Below are 18,652 nucleotides of genomic sequence, written 5' to 3'. Positions count from 1 at the left end.
TCTGGCCTGTTGTCAGCTAGCTAGCCTGGACCCTACTGAGCCATAAGCAAAATGCATGTGCATTTAAGAAATGGTCCTTCAGAGCACACAGGAACCAGATGACACCAAACACGAGAGCAACACAAAAGTATAGCATAAGTGTTCTGCTACTAACTAGGGATGGGTGAACCTGTCAATTTCAGTCCCACTCATTTTCTCATTTTTCCGTGTTCTGCATTTAGGCATCAGTTTGTGATCAATATTTTTAAAAGTCCTTGTGAAAATTCATCAGCGCTTAAGCATGAATTTCTCCTAATATACACATTTTTGCAAAGAAATTTTCTTGAATATAATGCATTTTTAAATGTTATTTTCACTTATATTTGCATTTCTACGCACACTTTACTCCAGTACATGCATTTTTGTACACGCCACTTGACTGGAGAACTGCATTCCAAAATTCAGAGAAGCGTGAATTTCAAAAGATGGCTGTGTTTTGGTTTGTGCATTGTTTCAGAAAGTGCGAATTAGGTAAGTTCTCCTTTAAATGTGAACTGATTTGACTTTCTCCCCCACCCCTGCTCTTAACTAAGCAATTTTACAAGACATTCAAATAAAAACAACAACTATTTTTATATATCAGTTTGGGGGGGGGGGGATATTTTGAGAAAGCCAGCCTACCATCCAGACACGCAGTTATCTGATCCATGGTAGGTTCGGGGTTATTTCTTAAGAGAGAATACATAGACATCACCATCCCAGGAGTACAGAAGCCACACTGGGAGCCGTGGCACTTTGCAAGCCTTTCCTGGAATGATAACACATATCTAAATGGATAGTCCATACAAAGAAACATTGACTTCTAGAGCATCATCCTACCTTTTCCTGATTTCCTTTGCCCTCTTATTATTACTATTACTCAGTAAAGTTACTAAAAAATGCATCCTGTGCCCAAATTCATGGCTGTAGCAAAGGGCAGAAGTGGCAGGAGAAGTTCTGAAGTGTCAATTGTAGCTTTTGTTCTTTGACATGGGGCACTCTGTCCTGGCTCCTGCTAACAAACTCTGCCCCCCACCCCATTAAAATTTGCTGAATCAGAAGCATTAAGTCTCATTTAAAGGGGGTGGCACCAGTTGACAGCAGCCTGCTATACAAGGATTAAGCAAAAGCTTTCCCCATCCTTCTATATCCATGCTACCTGTAGCTAAGGTAAAGGTAAAGGGACCCCTGACCATTAGGTCCAGTCGTGGCCGACTCTGGGGTTGCGGCACTCATCTCGCTTTATTGGCTGAGGGAGCCGGCGTACAGCTTCCGGGTCATGTGGCCAGCATGACTAAGCCACTTCTGGCGAACCGGAGCAGCACACGGAAACGCCGTTTACCTTCCCGCCGGAGCGGTACCTATTTATCTACTTGCACTTTGACGTGCTTTCGAACTGTTAGGTTGGCAGGAGCAGGGACCAAGCAACGGGAGCTCACCCCATTGCAGGGATTCGAACCACCGACCTTCTGATTGGCAAGTCCTAGGCTCTGTGGTTTAACCCACAGCGCCATCTGCGTTCCTAGCTGGCGACATTTTTGGAGAAGGGCCAGTGACCAAGCTGGCAAAGTCCCAGACAGTCACAGGCCAAAAAGAAAAAGAAAAAAGTTCTAGAAATGGGTGGTCCATTCTCAAAAACTTGATTCATAATTTGGCTCCACTACTGACACCATGACAACTACTGTTACTACTACTACTACTACTACTAAGAAGAAGAAAGCAGCTTGGTTGCAATCTGTTTCAGATCCTGCCATACTCTTGGTGAAGTCATTGATACCATAACAGGGTCCCAATCATTTCCCAAGTTGCATCTCCTATTTTCTATTTTGGCTGCTGTGGCAGATATTACGGCAGCAGCAGATTTCTTCTTCCTTCCCTTTTTTGGCAGAGAAATGCAATTTCCCCAGGGTCGCTGGCACACATGCCAATGGAAGGAGGGTGGGAGGGAAGGAAGGCTGTAACGCCAACAGCCGGATAAGGGGAGTGGAGCGGGATAATAATAATAATAATAATAATAATAATAATAATAATTTATTATTTATACCCCGCCCATCTGGCTGGGTTTCCCCAGCCACTCTGGGCGGCTTCCAACACTAAAATACAATAACCTATTAAACATTAAAAGTGAGGATGGGTGAGAGATGAGACAGTAGGGATGTTTTAATTTGTTGGAACCCGTCTAGAGTGGCTGGAGAAACCCAGTCATATGGGCGGCATATAAATAATAATAATTATTATTTAGAAGCTCTCCTCCAGGTTGTCCAAACCCAAACTGGCCCAAGAAGAACAATGGGGCTGCAACGCTTGCCTTGGACCGGAGGCAAGCATTACAGGCCACCAGGCTTTTTACATATTCTGAAACTTGGGCAAAGTGAACTTGGACAACATTTCTTATTTTACTCTCACCTGAATGGGATGGAGCTTGGTTTTCGTAGTTCCAACTCCTTCCACGGTAGTTACTGCAGCGCCATACAACAGGCATAATGGAAGTAGGCACGAGTTGGCTGGATAATGTCTTTGAAATGTAAAGGAGAATTTTGAGGACTAAACCACGTTTTTCCAACCCACTAGGGCCATTTTTAGCCACGGATGGTCTCGGGGCTAGCACAATCCAATATGCAGCACTGGACACCAGAACTTAAAAAGGTTGCTCCCCACCCCAGAACTACCCATTCTTTCTCAGACTGCATTCTCCATTAACCTATGTATATCAATCGAAAGGTGTGACAGTGAGGTAGAGCTGGTCTTCTTCAACCTTGGGTGCCCCTGGGTGTTAAAGAGGTAAAGGGACCCCTGACCATTAAGTCCAGTCGTGGCCGACTCTGGGGTTGCGGCGCTCATCTCACTTTATTGGCCGAGGGAGCGGGCGTACAGCTTCCGGGTCATGTGGCCAGCATGACTAAGCCGCTTCTGGCGAACCAGAGCAGCGCATAGAAACGCCGTTTACCTTCCTGCCGGAGACGTACCTATTTATCTATTTGCACTTTGATGTGCTTTTGAACTGCTAGGTTGGCAGGAGCAGGGACCGAGCAACAGGAGCTCACCCTGTTGCAGGGATTCGAACCGCCGACCTTCTGATCGGCAAGTCCTAGGCTCTGTGATTTAACCCGCGTCCCTTGCCCCTGGGTGTTAGTAGACTACAATTCCATCATCCTCAGTCAGCATGGATGATGGAAGTTCTAGTCCAGGGGTTGGCAACGTGAGACCATAGCTGTCAACTTTCCCCTTTTTTAAAGGACAATCCTATTCGGAATAAGGGAATTTCCCTTTAAAAACGGGAAATGTTGACAGCTATGCGTGCGGCCCAGGAGCCGGATGTGGCCCACGAGGACAATTTTACCAGCCCACGAGCTGCCTGCAAACCAAGCCGCCCGCTCGGCAAATCCCCACACGCTGCACTAAAGCAGCGCGGTGCGGGGACTCGCTGAGTGGCACCAGAAATGGTGCCTGCACACTTGCAGATACCAGAAATCACATCTGCACATGTCCAGACGCCGAAAATCGCTCATGCGCAGGCGTGATTTCCAGCATCTGGGCATGCGCAGAAGCGATTTCTGACGCCGTGGACATGCGCAGACGCAATTTCCGGCATCGCGCTGCTCCAGTCCGGCCCACTGACAATCCGGAGTGATCCGCCCCATGGCTAATAAAGCTTGCCAACCCCTGTTCTAGTCCAACAACATCTGAGGGACCAACACCCAAACTGAGGACCCCTGAAGCCATGCGTACCCTTTAACTTTGAAGCGCATTCAAAACACATCGTTTGCCTCAAAGGATTATGGGCCCTGTAGTTTACCTCTCACAGAGTTGCAATTCACCGCCGTCCTTAACAAACTACAGGGCCCAGAATTCTTTGAGGGAAACAAGGTGCTTTAATGGGTTTTAAAGGTAGGGCACGTACACAGGTAAAGCGCTGAGGAGGGACCGCAATCACCCCTCAAAAACTCGCATGGGGGAGCAAAGTTAAATTCTGTCCATGGCAGCAGCCTAGTTGAGCAGGGCCTTGATGCTCTGAGGAGAAAAATTCCACCCTGCAGGGCCCTTAACCCTTCATGGCCGCCAAGGCTCCTCTTCCCCTCAGAGTTTGCCCCTCATCACTCCCTGCTCCCTTCCCTGTCCCCTGTCAGTACCACTGTTGAGTCTGAAGCAAGTTAAAATGGAGGCAAAATGGAGTCTGAAGCAAGTTAAAATGGAGGCAGACAGCCTCTAGGTATTCAGCAGGTCTTTTTTGCACATTTCTGACAGATGCTCTTTTCAGCCATCAGATCAAACAACTATTCCTGGGATTATTTGTGGGAAAGCTATATATGGCAATATTTTTATTTTTTTTAAATGACATCAAGTTTTGGTGCAGTTATCTGCATGAAGCATCTTTCCCTTCCTTAAGGATACCGTATCTTCTTGGTGTCTGGGTTGTATGTCGATATCATCACTGTGCAAGCCCCACAGCCTCCAATTCCACAGCCATACTTCGTTCCTGTGAGGCAGACTTGTAGTTACAGTGGAGGGTTAAGGAAAATAAGTGCTGACTCCTTCTTTAATATCTGGATCCTACACCCCCCCCCCCGCCGCATGACGTCTTTCACATTACTTTTTATATCCTTTATGGGGTGGAGGAGAAAGAAAATAAATGAAGAGAAGGCACTTTATCAAGATGATAGTTAAGTTTGAGAAGATATATTTTATTTAAAACCCCCCCCTATACTTTAATGAATATTTTTAATTTAACTTTTTATGTAGCCAAAGGCCCCATCTGCACTATACAGTTAAAGCAGTATTGTACCACTTTAAACTGTCATGGCTTCCCCCAAAGGATCCTGGGAACTGTAGTTTGTGAAGGGTGCTGAGAGTTGTTAGGAGACTCCTATTTCCCTCAGAGAACTACAGTTCCCAGAGTGGGTTAACAATCCCTCTTCCCAGAGAACTGTATTTTTTTTTGAGGGAAATAGAGGTCCCTTAAATAGGTTTCTCTCTGGGAACTGTAGTGTTTTTTTTAGAGAAATAGGGGTCTCAACACTCTTAAACTACAGTTCCCATGATTCTTTGGGGGAAGTCATGACCGGTTAAAGTTGCATGATCCTACTTCAAATGTATTGCGCAAATGGAGTCTAAGACTGAAATAATATGCACTGACCCGAGAGTGGGACTTACTTAGGAGTAAATATGCATAGAATTGTGCTGTAACTATTGCTCTGTTGTAGTTTCTACTGAAATTCATATTCATGTATGGTTTGTTTTGTTTCATGTGACATGTCATGTGCCTTTGTAGTTTAGTGATTGGCTGGACTGAGGTAATCGACCAATCATGTTGGAGAAAGGGTGCTCGGTTCACACATAACGTCAAACCATAATCAAAACAAACCTAGGTTTGTAAGCCAACAACAAACCATAGTTTAATAAACCACGGTTTAATGTTATGTGCAAACCAGAAGTCCTTGCTTTTGAAAAACCAAGAGGAATAATGCCGTAGAGTTTAATGTTATGTGCAAACCAGAAGTCCTTGCTTTTGAAAAACCAAGAGGAATAATGCCGTAGAGCAGTAGAGAATTCAACACCAAAGGGATGCTGCTGCTCCTTGTGGATGCCAATTTACCTTAGCTAGAGAAAGCATCCATAGCAGGGCACCACCAGAATATCAGAAGGAAAACTGCAGATCTTTTGCCCAAGTAGCCCATCCCTTGGAACTGGGGCCGGCCCTCCCATGAGGCAAACTGAAGCAGCTGCTTTGGGTGGCAGAATCCCATGTACTGGAACCCCTGCCTGTCCCTGCTGGGGTCATGTGGTTGCGGCTGTAGCTTCCGGTGAGATCTTGTGAGATCTCTGCAAGAGTCTGCAAGATCTGGTGAAATCTTGCGAGTGCTCTCTGGAAGCCACCAGTATCACACAAGCCTTGTAAGTGAGGCTGCACAGTAGCTTCCCATTTCACCTGAGGGGGAGCAAAAGGATGCTGCTCCTGCCTGGAACTATTTCCATTCATGGGATAATTACGGGAAGTGTTAACACTTCTGCTTATTCTTACTTCAACTTCATGCTGATTTTCTGTGAACCGCTGTCCTAACAAGAAAAACAGGCTTGCTCCATTAAAATGTATGACTGCAGAGATTAATCTCACTTTACAAATTGACTTTTGCTTTGCAATATCTTATGCCCCAGAGTGTTTCCAAGTCCTGGTAAAATATTATTTGCAAAGTTTTCAATTATGTAGACTCTAGAGCAAGGGTCAGCAAAATTTTTCAGCAGGGGGCCAGTCCACTGTCCCTCAGACCTTGTGGGGGGCTGGACTATATTTTTTGGGGGGGAAATGAATAGCCCAGAGATGCATTTTAAATAAAAGCACACATTCTACTCATGTAAAAACACCAGGCAGGCCCTACAAATAACCCAGAGATGTATTTAAATAAAAGCACACATTCTACTTATGTAAAAACATGCTGATTCCTGGACCGTCCGCAGGCCAGATTTAGAAGGCGATTGGGCTGAATCTGGGCCCCAGAACACCAGGTTTTGGTAAGTTTCTAGTTCTAAAATATCTATCTTTCCAATGCATGTAAAATTGAATTGTGGAATAGGATGCTTCTAGACTAGGACTTGTAAAAAAAAACTTAAGAAACCTGTTGCCAAAGTATAAGATTTTTTCACAGAAAATGTAATTTTGGCACACGTTTGCATAGCTGGTTGTACAATGGAGAGTAGAAAAGGATATGTTCTACAGTGTCCAGCATATTCAAAGAACAGCCGCAATGGCTATCATTTCTGGGGATGTTTAAATATCTGCCCTTGACAAAAGCTGAGGGGAAAATGTTCACTCGGGCTAACAGAAAGGCCCTGTGTTGGACTGGAATTATTAATTTTGAGATATAGATGACCCTGTTATCTGTTGTATTTAAACCACAGAACTTGGGGGAGTAAATTATATTTACAGCTGACTCGATGTTTTGTTTTTCAATGTCCCTTAATCTGGTTTGAATATTGCAATAAATATATTGCTCACTTGAATTATACAAGGGTTCCAAGTCAATACCAATAGATCTGATTTTGCTATGTAAGAGGTGGAACCATCTGGATTTAGAAGAGTCCCTAAGTAAGTCGAAGGTTGGCAACAAAAATGGCAACGCAACCAGTATTTTATAGTGCAAGTTCTATCCCTATACCTAGTTTTGCATACCTCTCATACTTGATTGAACATGGGAGCCCCAGGATACGTCTCAATAAACTTTTCAAATCGGTAACAGAATAGTTATGCAACGCAAGAGCTTTAAAAGGATACGCCCCGTTCTCAGGTAATTAAGCAGCAGTTCTTCAGGATCAGCAGATTTCTCTATCACCTGCATTAGAAAGGAGAGTCGAGAAACCAAAAATTACACCTTGCTTAAGAGGATTACCTATGCTTTTGATGAGAGGAATTGATATCACATGCTGCTTTTCTTCAGTTTCTCTTATTCAGATACAACAATACAGGTCTTATCAAACCACAGGGAAACTGGAACTTGAGTTCATCTACTTGGGTTGATGGCATTCCAGGCATTTACTCTGCATCTAGAGTGCTCCCATTGCATCTTTTGAAATATTGATTTATGCCTTGATTTATGATGGGAACCATTTTGGGGAGAACTTACATACTGGAGAAACTTTAAAAAGATTTGGAATCCAAATCCTTCTCCCTTTTTTGCATTTAGTTTTATTTGGATCCAGCATATAAGGTTTGTAATATTTTTCTTTTCTTTTTTGGAAGCTCTGCTTAACTATGATGTATTTGTAGAGGAGGAGAACAAGGCAGAAGAGTAATAAAATATATGAATGGATGAATACTGTTATGAATTTGTGGGTGCCAGACACCTGTAATTCCTGGATCCAGGAAGTGTGAGAATTTAATCAAGGCTTGAAATGTAAAAATGGGTGCCAGACTCTTAATCCTGGGACCCAGGCAAGCTTCCTCATAAGGCCCGGGTGATGGGTCATTAAAAGAACGAAGGAAGGGTAATGGGCCATTAAGAAAGCAAGGAGAGGGGGCTCTGTGCCGGATAGCTAGTTAGAATACAAAGCCAGAGTTTGATGTAGAGTTTTGGAGCTGTGATGTGAACTAGAAATACCACTGCAGGCTCGAAAGCCAGAGGCAGAGCATGATGTTTGATTTCTGCTTGAATCCAAGGCTGCAGCTATGGGAGTAGTAGGACACGCTTGGGGTGTTGTGAACCCCTCCATCGTAGGCTAAGGTTGTATATATGTGTAAAGAAACCATATGTCATAAAGACACCATAGTCTCTGCTGTGCCTCATTTCCAAAAGGAAACACAAACTCTGGGCAAGTGCTTCGAACCCCTGGAATCTCTCACTGCTCAGAGATTGGGATGGCATGCAACAATATTCTTATAGCAGCTGAAGGGAACCTTTGGCCCTCCAGATGTTAAAATTAATGAACTTAAATGCTAGTTGAATGCCACCCACTATTTTCCTCTTCTTCTGATAAGAATAAATATAAAATAAGGGCACAATCTAGCCTAGTAACCACTTTTAAACACTGCCAATTTCAATAGGACAGTTTCAAATGTGCTTAACTTTTTCCCACTGAAATCAAAGTGCCTCTCTTATAGTTGTGTCATACTAGACTTATAGTTGAAAGTATACAAAGCACAATTAGTGCATGCAGTTGTTTTCTTCCTATTTGAAATAACTGCAGAATTCAAGTTGCTAAGAAACATGACACATGTATTTTAATCATTTCCTCGTCCTCTCTGGGTGAAATATCTGTAAATGGAGATGTTTTATTGTCTTTGTTCTCAAGTGGAGAAAACAAGAGAAAGTAAACACATGGGTGCATTTTAAGTGTTAAATTGCATGCATACCTCTTTTTTTTTAGCAGGAAGGGATATTAATGTTATTTGATTATATTTCATTAGGGAACCTTTCATTGAATGTCCTTTTTACTTAAGATTGTTGTAGGGCACTCACAGTGAACTCATGCTGTATTTTCATTTTTAAAAGTTTGGTGATATGGTATTGCAACCGATTACTATAGCTTATAGCTATAATAATAGCTTAATCCATTTCCAACAGCATTGGTCTGACAGCTGTTGCTCCATCCTCTTTCATTTTCGTAAGACCTAGGCTTTCAAACACTAGAGGAAGTGTCTGCAAGGTTTAATTTAGTAATGTGAAATAAACATAGTTGACAATCCCAGTCAATGGTGGTCAATGAGATAGAGAAAGAAAGTCCCAACTTGTAGACAATGACATTGAAATGACAGAAGATTGCAGGGAAAAGATATGTAATTTGTAAGGTCATAAATAACATCTAGAGAACATTTTAAATCTTCTTTGTAGATACAAGAATGTGCCTTCCTCCCTTTTAAAAACACACTAAAGTATTAAAAGAAATCCTTACCTTCCTTCCATTCACAAAAAAAATGAGCTCATCCGATTGTTGGGGATTAGCCATTCTGCTGTATGAAAGCACACCTTGAAAGCTGTCAGATATTGAGCAAAAGGAGGGGAAAAAAATACAGATTCTACAGTTGCTTCCACCACTGCTTTGGTCTGTGTTGCCCAGAACCGAGCAACAAATTATATAGGTGAAGAGGAGGAGCCAGAGTGGAATCGGTTGGAAGAGCTTTTCTTCCTCGCTAATCATAAATTTGATGCATGGTTGTAATAAATTAAGGTTTCTTGCAGATGGCAGATGCTTTTATACCTAAGGTTTTGTTTTAAAAAAGCAAAAGAACTGGTTGACACAGAAACCATTGTAATCCTCCTAAGCAAGTATGCCTTTCTGTACTGGTCTCCCTTTTCAATTGAACAGGGCACTGAAAGGTCAAAAGAGGAGATGCCAGCGGAATTTCAGAGGGAAAGGAGCTCAAAGGTGGAGTGCCACTAATGATAAAGCTCTTCTCTCACATTGCCATAGAAGTGGGCCTTCCCTAAGGATGGCAAGACTGGCTGATCTTGACAAATCTGCAGGCCAGTACAGGAACAGGAATTCTGTCAGGTGTCCAGGCCCCAAACTGTATAGGCTTTTTAAGCCAATGCAAGTAACTTGAAGCAAACAAGCACTGAGTGCAGTTCTCTCAGAATTGTTTGCGGCAGGTCATACCGATGAAAAGCCTAGCTGCTGCATTCTTCATACTGTAGCCTTTTTAGGCTTTGCCCTCGGGTGAGAAGAGCTTTGCGTCTGGGATGGGGAAATGGGAGTCAACAGACACTCAAGGAATAGTTTCAGAGAAAAAGCTTTATTTCTACCATCCGGGCTGGTAGAAGGAGCAAGTGTGATAGATTCACAAACAAGCACGAGCACAGCCATTTGCACAGAGCATATATTCCCCTTCAGTTCCCTCCCCTTTCTCCTCCTCCTCCAGAGTCCTGCCCATGAGTTCCCCTGAGCATGAACAGAAAGCTCCTGTCTTTGGGACTTTTTTTTGGACTCTTGGCACCCTTCCCAGGAAAGGGGGGTGAGAGCCAAGGGGGCTCGAGGAGCCATGTGGTTCAGCATGTCCAAGATGTTGCAACTGAATGAGATAAGACTCAGTTCTGTTCTTTTAGCGAGGTCAACTGGCCTGAGAAATTGTTCTATTCAGCTACCTTTGTTACAGCAGAGCAAATGAGCTAATGCCTTTTAGCTGCTGAGAAAATGATTTTGAAAAGCTTTGAGAAGCTTTGAGCCTGCTTTGGGGGGGGGGTGACTTTGGGCCTAGGTGGGGTCACCTGTCCTCACCTTCCTTCATTACTTCAATGGCACCTCCACACAGAGCACATTACAATAGATCAGTCTTGAAGTTACCCATCTGTGAATCACTGTCCAGGAAAGGCCACAGCTGGAGAACCAGTACCAAGCACACTTGGTATGCATATAGGTAGCTAGTGCATTTTTTAAAAAGTGTGTTTGCAACAGGCCACTCCAAGTTGAGGCCTAGCAGCTACATTCACAACTAATTGTAGCTTCTGAATCAACTTCAAGGACCAGGGAAATCTACTTTATGCAACTGTTTGGTGTTATCTCATTTAGCTGCTAAGTGTGGCCTTCCTTGATATCAAGGCTGCTTTTGACACTGTCGACAGGGGGCTGTTATGGTCCAAATTGAAGACAATGGGCCTAGAACCTAGATGACTTTACTTGATCAAAAAGCTTTACACAAATAACACCTATTGCATAAGAACAACACGAGGGAATGTAATGACAGATCCTGTCATTATAAACAGAGGAGTAAAGCAGGGCTGTGTACTTGCTCCCTCTCTTTTTAATCTTTTTCTTAACGACCTCGCTTCTTTTCTAAAACAGGTGGATGCCCACAACCCAAAACTCAACACATCAAGTATTCCCATCCTTCTATACACAGATATGATTTTGCTTTCACGGACAAGAATTGGCCTAAAATGTTTGTTAAATTCCTGTATTGACTATCTGTCCAGAATGAAATTGTGCGTGAACTTTGATAAATGCAAAATAATGGTTTTTGGGAATTCACGTAAAAGCTATAGCTGGGTATTTGGTGGAAAACCCATCCAGAAAGTATTAGAATTCAACTACTTGGGAATCACATTCCATCATAGGCTTCTATGGTCCTTGCACCATGCAACGGCGGTGAATGCCAGTAAGATGTCTATGCAAGCCATAATGCGTTTCTTTATAACAAGAGGTAATTCGCATATCCCCTCTGCCCTCAAGGTCTTCAACGCCCAAGTTATAGCTCAATTGCTCTTCGGAATTCCAGTCTGGCTGCCAGGGTTTATCCCACTGGTAGAACGAGTGCAGGCAGCTTTCCTTATTAAAATTTTTGCTGTCCCATGTGGTGTACCCTATGCATCCTTGTGTCTAGAGGGAGGTCAACACAAGGTAGAGACCATAGTCTGGGTGAGATTTCTTACATTCTGGTTAAACATCTGCCTCACAACAGATAAAGATCCTCTCCTTAGTGAAGTTTTGCTACATCCCTGTTTTCCCCCAGGGCTACAATAGTTTAACATAAAGGTACAGCAACTTGGGCTGTCAGTGGAATTTTTGCGATCAATGTCCCCACCATCTGCCAAGGCTATAATAAAAACTAGGTTGTGGGACATTGAACGCTAGGAACTAACAGTGGCAGCAGAGAAAACATGTTCCCCTCTTAACTTTCAACTTTCTTGGGCATCTGAAATTAACCACAATTATCTTGAATTTTTGTTCAATACTCAAGAAAGGGCATTTTCGCTGGCCAGGTTTAATTCAAATCCTTCAAACCTCCTATGGGGAAGGTTCTCGGGAATGGTGGAAGGAGAATTTGCCCATGTGAAGACCATCAGGTGGAAACTCTTACACATATGGTTCTTAAATGTAAACTATATGTTGATCTCCGCCAGCAGTTCCTAGATCAACTCTGCATCCCCAAATGGAAACCAGAGTTAGAGGTCATACATTTTCTATTATTGGGGAATAATCAGGAGCTCACCAAGTTACTGGCTAAATATCTTTATCGGGTTTTTTGTCGTCGAAACACATTGCAGACGTCTGACCTCCCTGGAGACCTAGAGATGTAATGTTCGACTACTTTGCCTCTTTCATTTGACAAACGTTTTGTGTCACTGGAAAGGCGGGAATTCTGTATTGATTTGCTATGGATGTTTGTATGTGATGCCAATAAAAGGTTTGATGATGATGATGAACTTCAAGGACAGTCGACACAGAGTGCATTACAATTTTCCACTTCTAAGGTTACCAGCCAGAGCCGTAGCTAGGTGATCTTGCACCCCTGGAAGAACAGTCCAGATTGCGCCCCCAGCCACGAACAAATTAGCTCTTCTTTCTGCCTCTCCTCCAAACCCTCCCTTCAATTCCTCATACACTTCACCTTGTAGTGAATTCTTTTTTGTAATGAGTTCTGATTGAAGGACACCAAGATGGGGAAGGCTGACCTACACGACGGTATATAGGTGTTTCCCCACTTCTGCATGGGTTACATTCTAGGCCCCTGCCTGCATAAGTGAAATCGCATAAAGTGGGGAGCACCCCACTTTAATAGGGAGAAGGGCATAGGAGCCAACTCCTTGGGGCCAAAGTTCCTTCACCCTCCCCTAAAATATTTGAGGAGCGCCCCCCCCCCAGTTAATGGGCATTGCCATTCAAATAGTGTCCGTGTGCTCCATCTTGTGGTTGATTATACAGGGCAGTGCTTACCTGCCCCCCCCCCCCAGTGTATTTTATTCAAGTTGGCACCCTTGAGGGAGGGTGTGAGAAGGGGGGGTAGTGACTCCAGAGTAGGCAGGCTTTGAATTTGGTGCGGGCCCTTTTCCCTGTCCTGCTTGGCTGCAGGCAGGGAGCACTGGCTGGACAGGGTGCTGGCTGGCGGAGGGTTTGGCAGCTGATTTTGCGCCCCCCCTCGCCTGCGCCCCTGGCAGGGGCCCACCTCGCCACCCCCTAGCTACAGCCCTGTTACCAGCAGTGTTTGGCTTACTGTGGCAAGGCTCTTCATGTCCAAGGATGGCAATAGTTGGCAAATCGGCCAGAGATAGTAAAAGGCACTGCTTGTGGAGGCCACTTGAACCTCCAAAGACAGTTCTAGGAGCACCTGTTCCTTCAAAGGCAGTGCAACCCTGTCCAGAACCGCTAGCCTCCCCAATTCTTTGACTTGAAACTACCTATCCATGTTGAGTAGTTCCTGGGATTATACCCACGGTAAGATCAGGGTTGATAGAGATGGGAAAAGGTATCAACATTGCATATTTCATTCCTCCTCCGAAACATTTGACTCTATAACCACCCTCTGCTTAACACACCCAGCACTTGTGGGCGGTTTCAAGTAAAAGATCAAAAATGGAAGCTTACAAAGTTTATTTAGGTAATAGGACTCCGAGGTACATCTGACCACACTAAAACAGAATGGGACCTTTTGTTCAACAGAAATGAATACCAACAGTTGTAGAGATCACATAGCCTTAACAAGCTTGATTAAACCAGCAAACATTTCCCAGATTTAGGGTACTTACAGATGACCAGGTTATCATTCATTTTGATTTGTTTGCACAAAATTTCTTGAGGTTATACACTATTAGTTGATACTGATTTGTGTGGAAATTCTAGTACATCACATCAAGCAATTGTAACCCTACATTTTCCAGTGCATCTTCCCAACACTTTCCTTGCTACAAGAAGCATCATTTAGAGGGAGGAGGGTTTGTTGCATAAGAGTGCCAAAAACACTTTAATTTCGCAACCTCAATCTGCTACTTGCTACGAATTCCCCCTGTAAAATAGCAAGTCAGGAAGTAGAATACCTTACATGCAACCATGCCAACAGATTTTTGCATTTTTCTACCAATATTACAATAGTACAATGCATGATATGCACTGTACTTCTTGCTTGAATTTTTCTTTGCACAGAAATGCTAGTCTCTCATTAAAGAGCCTGCTGGATGTGGCCAATGGCCCATTTAGTCCAGCAACCTGTTCTCACAGAAGCCAACCAGATACCTGCGAGAAGCACGCAAGCAGGATCCAAGCATAAGAGCCCTCACTCCTTCTGCGGTTTCCAGCAACGGGTATTCAAAATAATACTACTTCTGACCATACAGACAGAGCACAAGTCTATTCTACGTTTGTTCAATACTCTTTTAAAGGCTTCCAAGTTGGTGGCTATCACTGCCGTTTATGGGAGTGGGTTCCAGAGCTTAACTATGCGTGAGGTACTTCAATAAGCATTGTTGAATGTCCAGGACTTCTAGTGTTATGAGGGAGAAAATATTTCCTCAGTCCGCTTTCTCCATGCCACACCTAGTTTTATAAAATCCTATCATGTCACTACTTATTTGCCTTCTCTCTAAACGAAAAAGTCCAAAATGCTTTCCTCATAGGAAAGCTGCTGCAGCTTCTTGATCACTCTGATTGCCTTTTCTGAACCTTCTCAAACTCTCATCCTGCGCATCATCAGTTTTTTCTGCTCTTCTAAACAAGATTCAAAAAGGTGTGAAATTATATCACTGCACCTGTGTACTTGGGCTGCTTTCAGACAGGTACTTATTGATGGGTGTTCCTCGTGCAGTTTTTTTTGCACAACGTCATTGGCATCAAAATGCTAGACTGTATATTCTCCCCCCTTTAACCTGCATTTACCCTTCGGGAGGTAATTATTGGAAGGGATTATTATTTTTTATATTGCACATCTCTAATTAAACTTGTTGAGAAACTGCTGAAAATAAATTAAAATTCGGTGAAGTGCAAGCCAAGTGATTCAGTCTTCCTGGCAAAGCTACACACAAGAGAGTAACACGGTAAGTGTGAAGCAATATTACTTGTAGGCTTCATTACTCGTGCACCTGCATGCTTAATCAATTTTAATCCACGCTGTAGTTAAAAAAGGTGTGATAACAAGGCACATAATCAAACAACAGATCACTCCTTGCATTATTTCCTTCGCCTTTCAAGAAATAATCTGCATGCTAGCCTTAGGAAGTGGCATATGCATCTTTTAATGTGCATGATTTTTTATTGACTAGTTCTTGATATTCTGGAAAGACAGCTTATCTTACAAAACACAACCGTCGCAGGAGATAATGCATGCACCAGACGTCTAAGATGCACAAAGGGACTCTTCCTGGCATGCACCTTGTACCTTTTAACAGTCAGCAGTCATTAAACAATGCTGTCTCACACCCTGAGGATGTAGTCTGATGCCCCAAGCCATCTTTCATGCACACCACTGCACAGTAGATTTCCTAAAGCCAAAACCAGCTCAAGATTTATTTTACCACAGACCTTGTTCAAAGTAAATAAAGTGGTTCAATTTGAGATTCGCACTTCAAAGACAACAGCAGCAGTAGGCAGATGCTCAGCGGCAGCCAATCCTGGCATGTGGGAACAGGGAAACACACAGCATAATGAGACGAGGAGGATGCAAGGCAAGTTCGGCTACCATCAGCCTTCGCCAACCCAGATGTTGTTGGACTCCCAAGTCCCTTCAGCTCCAGCCATTATAGCCAGTGGTCAGGAATGATGGGAGATGTAGTCCAAAGCATCTCAGGCTCACTATGTCAGGGAAGGCTGAATTAGATATTGCCTAAGGTTGGGGGAACTCTGTACATGGTTGCTATGTCTAGTGGCCGGCACATGTTTTTCTGTAACATTTAGTAATACCTTGAAAAACTGAGGGAAAGTGGTGTGAAAGAAGCAGAAGATGGATGGAAAGGTGGTTAGAGGTTGTAGGAAACTTAGTAGCCAGAAAAAAGGAGGGGATGGTGAAATAGGACCATGGGAGAGGAGGGAGAGTAGACAGGCAAATGAGTTAGAGAGGCAGGAGACCCCTGGATCTGCTGAGGGGGCTCCATGAAGGAGACGGAGTATGTTAGCACTAGGAACCTAGCAAGGCAGATAGAAGCAACCACCAAATGGTTAGGCCTTGAATTGTAGCAGCCTAGTACCAAACAGTGTGAAAATGGTAGGAGACTCTCATGTAAATGAATATGAAGCCTGCAATATAATTCCCCACAAGAAAGCAACTACTGAACTAAAATGAACTGCATTTGTTGATAAAGCACTGGAAGATGTTGACTTGAAGAAGTTAGCGCCTCATGGCACTTTCTGCACATTCCTGGTTCTTCTTCAAAGGGAGATTTCCCACAAAACAGTGGACTTGCTTTTTTCATCCTTTGGGATCTAGAAAAATGAATAAATAATAAACGGAACAATCAGTCTTGAAGAGTCATTGCTAAGGCTTGTTGCTAAATCAGTTTGGATTTCTGTGAAACTGATTCAACAATACCTGAAGGCAACGAGAGGAAGCCACTGGAGGCACAAAAGATTTAGGGTGCCATTAAGGACAGACAGACTAGAAGATGCTACGTCCTGATTTTAATTTAAGAGTAACCTATTCCTCATCCTGACAGTCACAAGAGAAAGAAGAATTAGGCACCAGATGCATTAAAAATCTTTACCATCTCCGTAAATTGGTCATCACAGGCCATTCGCACTCGTTCAGGAGTCAAGGGGCTGTTCAACACAAAGTCTGATGACAATCCTCTTTCCTTCCTGGCAGCAGACACTGCATCCCATATTGCAAAAAAAACAGAGCTCCCCAAGAAAAGTGCCGCTTCACCAAGGCCCTGCCAAAAGCAGAGACAAAAGCAGTGAAATCATGTTGAAGCATTAGCAAATATTTCACATCAATAACCTTTCAGGGAGCATCTCTGTCCGCACATGAAATGAGTTTTGTTTTCTCATTGTGTGGGAACAAGACCCAGCATCTGACACAATCTTAAGAGCTTGGTGGCATCAGCCTTTGTGGACTCACTTGGGCCAGCAGGCAAACCTTACATGAGCCAGCACCTTCATGTGGCTGATGTGAGAAGCCACAGGAACCTACTGCATAACACCTCCCTGTGCTCAGGGCTGGCTCCAAGCTTGAGGGGCCTTCACGATGGGGCCACTAGTGGGCTTCCCGATTTGGTATGTGGTGAGTGGATGTTCTAGTCTCATTCTCTGTCCTTCCACTTATTTCCCACTAAGCTCCAAGGGTGGTAGGTGGCCCTGCCTTTTTGAGAAGGAGGAGTAGTAGTGATGGTAGCAGAAGTAACAGCACTACTCAAATCAGTACTGAGTGGCTTATCAATGTCCACAGTGTCACAATTGCAATGGTGCCCACCTGTTGCTCATCAGTGGAGCTGTGGAGAAGGAGACAGCTGTATATCTAACAAGGGTCCTGTGGCAGCCTTTCTGAGAATGCTGACTGCAAACTCTAGGTTATTTTAGAAAGGTTTTTAACCTATTCTGAGTGGTTGCTTTAAAAATATATGTGAAAGCATGAGCTTATATCCACATGTGTGCACATGCAGCTTTTTAAAGACTAACCAAAATGAAAACAAACAATGTAAAGCCACACCTCTCTGCTAGCAACGCTCTGCTGCCATTCAAGAACATATTTTTCTTGTGTCCTAGTCAGTTCACAAAGATTGCTCACCGTATTCCGAAATGGTGGCAGCCGCAACTGCGGCCAATCACAGGTGCTGGAGAGCTGAGGGTAGTGGGAAGAGCAAACTGCCCATGCAGCTGGCTGATGTTACAGGCTAGGAATATGTGACTGTTATTATTCTGCCCCTCTCATCTGAGCTTGGGCTGCCACTATATAGCTCCCCCTCGTCTGTGTTTATCCTAAGATGCAACATCTGTCCAGTTCCCTGGAACAACGTGTTTCATTTTACATGCCACACTTTTTACATCCAAAAGGCCAAAAGTGAAAAGCCCTTTTGAGCGTCAGCTCAATACAGTGGCGTAGCGTGGGGGGTGCAGGGGGGGCCGGCCGCAACATCTGGGGGGCGCGTGCTCGCACTCGCAGCTCTCTGCCCCTACCTGGCTCACTCACTCTCTCTCACTGCAGTGCTGGCTGTGCGAATCCGATCTGAGCCGCTGGGTCGCCGCCCACTGTGGAGGGGGTGGGTGCCAGGCGTGCGGTGCGATGCAGAGAGAGAGCGAGGGACTATCTGGGGGAGGGACAGTGCAGCGGCCGCCCAGCGCAGCGCTGAGCGCGGGAGAGAACCACACCAGACCAGACCAGGCAGCAGCAAGAAGAAGCTGGCAGCGGCAGCAGGTTAGGGGGCGCAAATTACTTGCCTTGCCCCGGGTTAGGGGGCGCAAATTACTTGCCTTGCCCCGGGTTAGGGGGCGCAAATTACTTGCCTTGCCC

General features: G+C 44.1%; 2 protein-coding genes and 1 long non-coding RNA gene across 4 annotated transcripts in view; 1 reads left to right on the top strand and 2 right to left on the bottom strand.

The window, feature by feature from the left end:
* LOC308482481 (aldehyde oxidase 4-like) overlaps positions 1 to 9,559 on the bottom strand; it is a 70,338-nt gene extending 60,779 nt beyond the window's left edge. For both annotated transcript variants that reach the window (XM_081015580.1, XM_081015581.1), the window contains exons 1-5: positions 9,400 to 9,559; positions 7,286 to 7,343; positions 4,411 to 4,507; positions 2,425 to 2,533; positions 661 to 787 (exon numbers count right to left, since the gene is read on the bottom strand). In XM_081015580.1, coding sequence (XP_080871706.1) covers positions 661 to 787; positions 2,425 to 2,533; positions 4,411 to 4,507; positions 7,286 to 7,343; positions 9,400 to 9,453 — 445 coding nt within the window. In that variant the 5' untranslated portion in view covers positions 9,454 to 9,559. The remainder of the gene's footprint in view (positions 1 to 660; positions 788 to 2,424; positions 2,534 to 4,410; positions 4,508 to 7,285; positions 7,344 to 9,399) is intronic.
* Positions 7,350 to 12,653, top strand: LOC308484825. Its single transcript, XR_013990133.1, has 2 exons — positions 7,350 to 7,718; positions 11,287 to 12,653. It is a non-coding gene; the product is annotated as an uncharacterized lncRNA (long non-coding RNA).
* A 1,142-nt stretch (positions 12,654 to 13,795) lies between these two features.
* The window catches only part of LOC308482492 (aldehyde oxidase-like), a 59,729-nt gene continuing 54,872 nt past the window's right edge, over positions 13,796 to 18,652 (bottom strand). The window contains exons 34-35 of the mRNA XM_081015600.1: positions 16,908 to 17,075; positions 13,796 to 16,629 (exon numbers count right to left, since the gene is read on the bottom strand). Coding sequence (XP_080871726.1) covers positions 16,576 to 16,629; positions 16,908 to 17,075 — 222 coding nt within the window. The 3' untranslated portion in view covers positions 13,796 to 16,575. The remainder of the gene's footprint in view (positions 16,630 to 16,907; positions 17,076 to 18,652) is intronic.

Source organism: Podarcis pityusensis (assembly GCF_964106645.2).
Source record: "Podarcis pityusensis genome assembly, chromosome: 1".
Classification (NCBI taxonomy): Eukaryota; Metazoa; Chordata; class Lepidosauria; order Squamata; family Lacertidae; genus Podarcis; species Podarcis pityusensis.
This window is presented reverse-complemented; position numbering and strand designations above follow the sequence as displayed.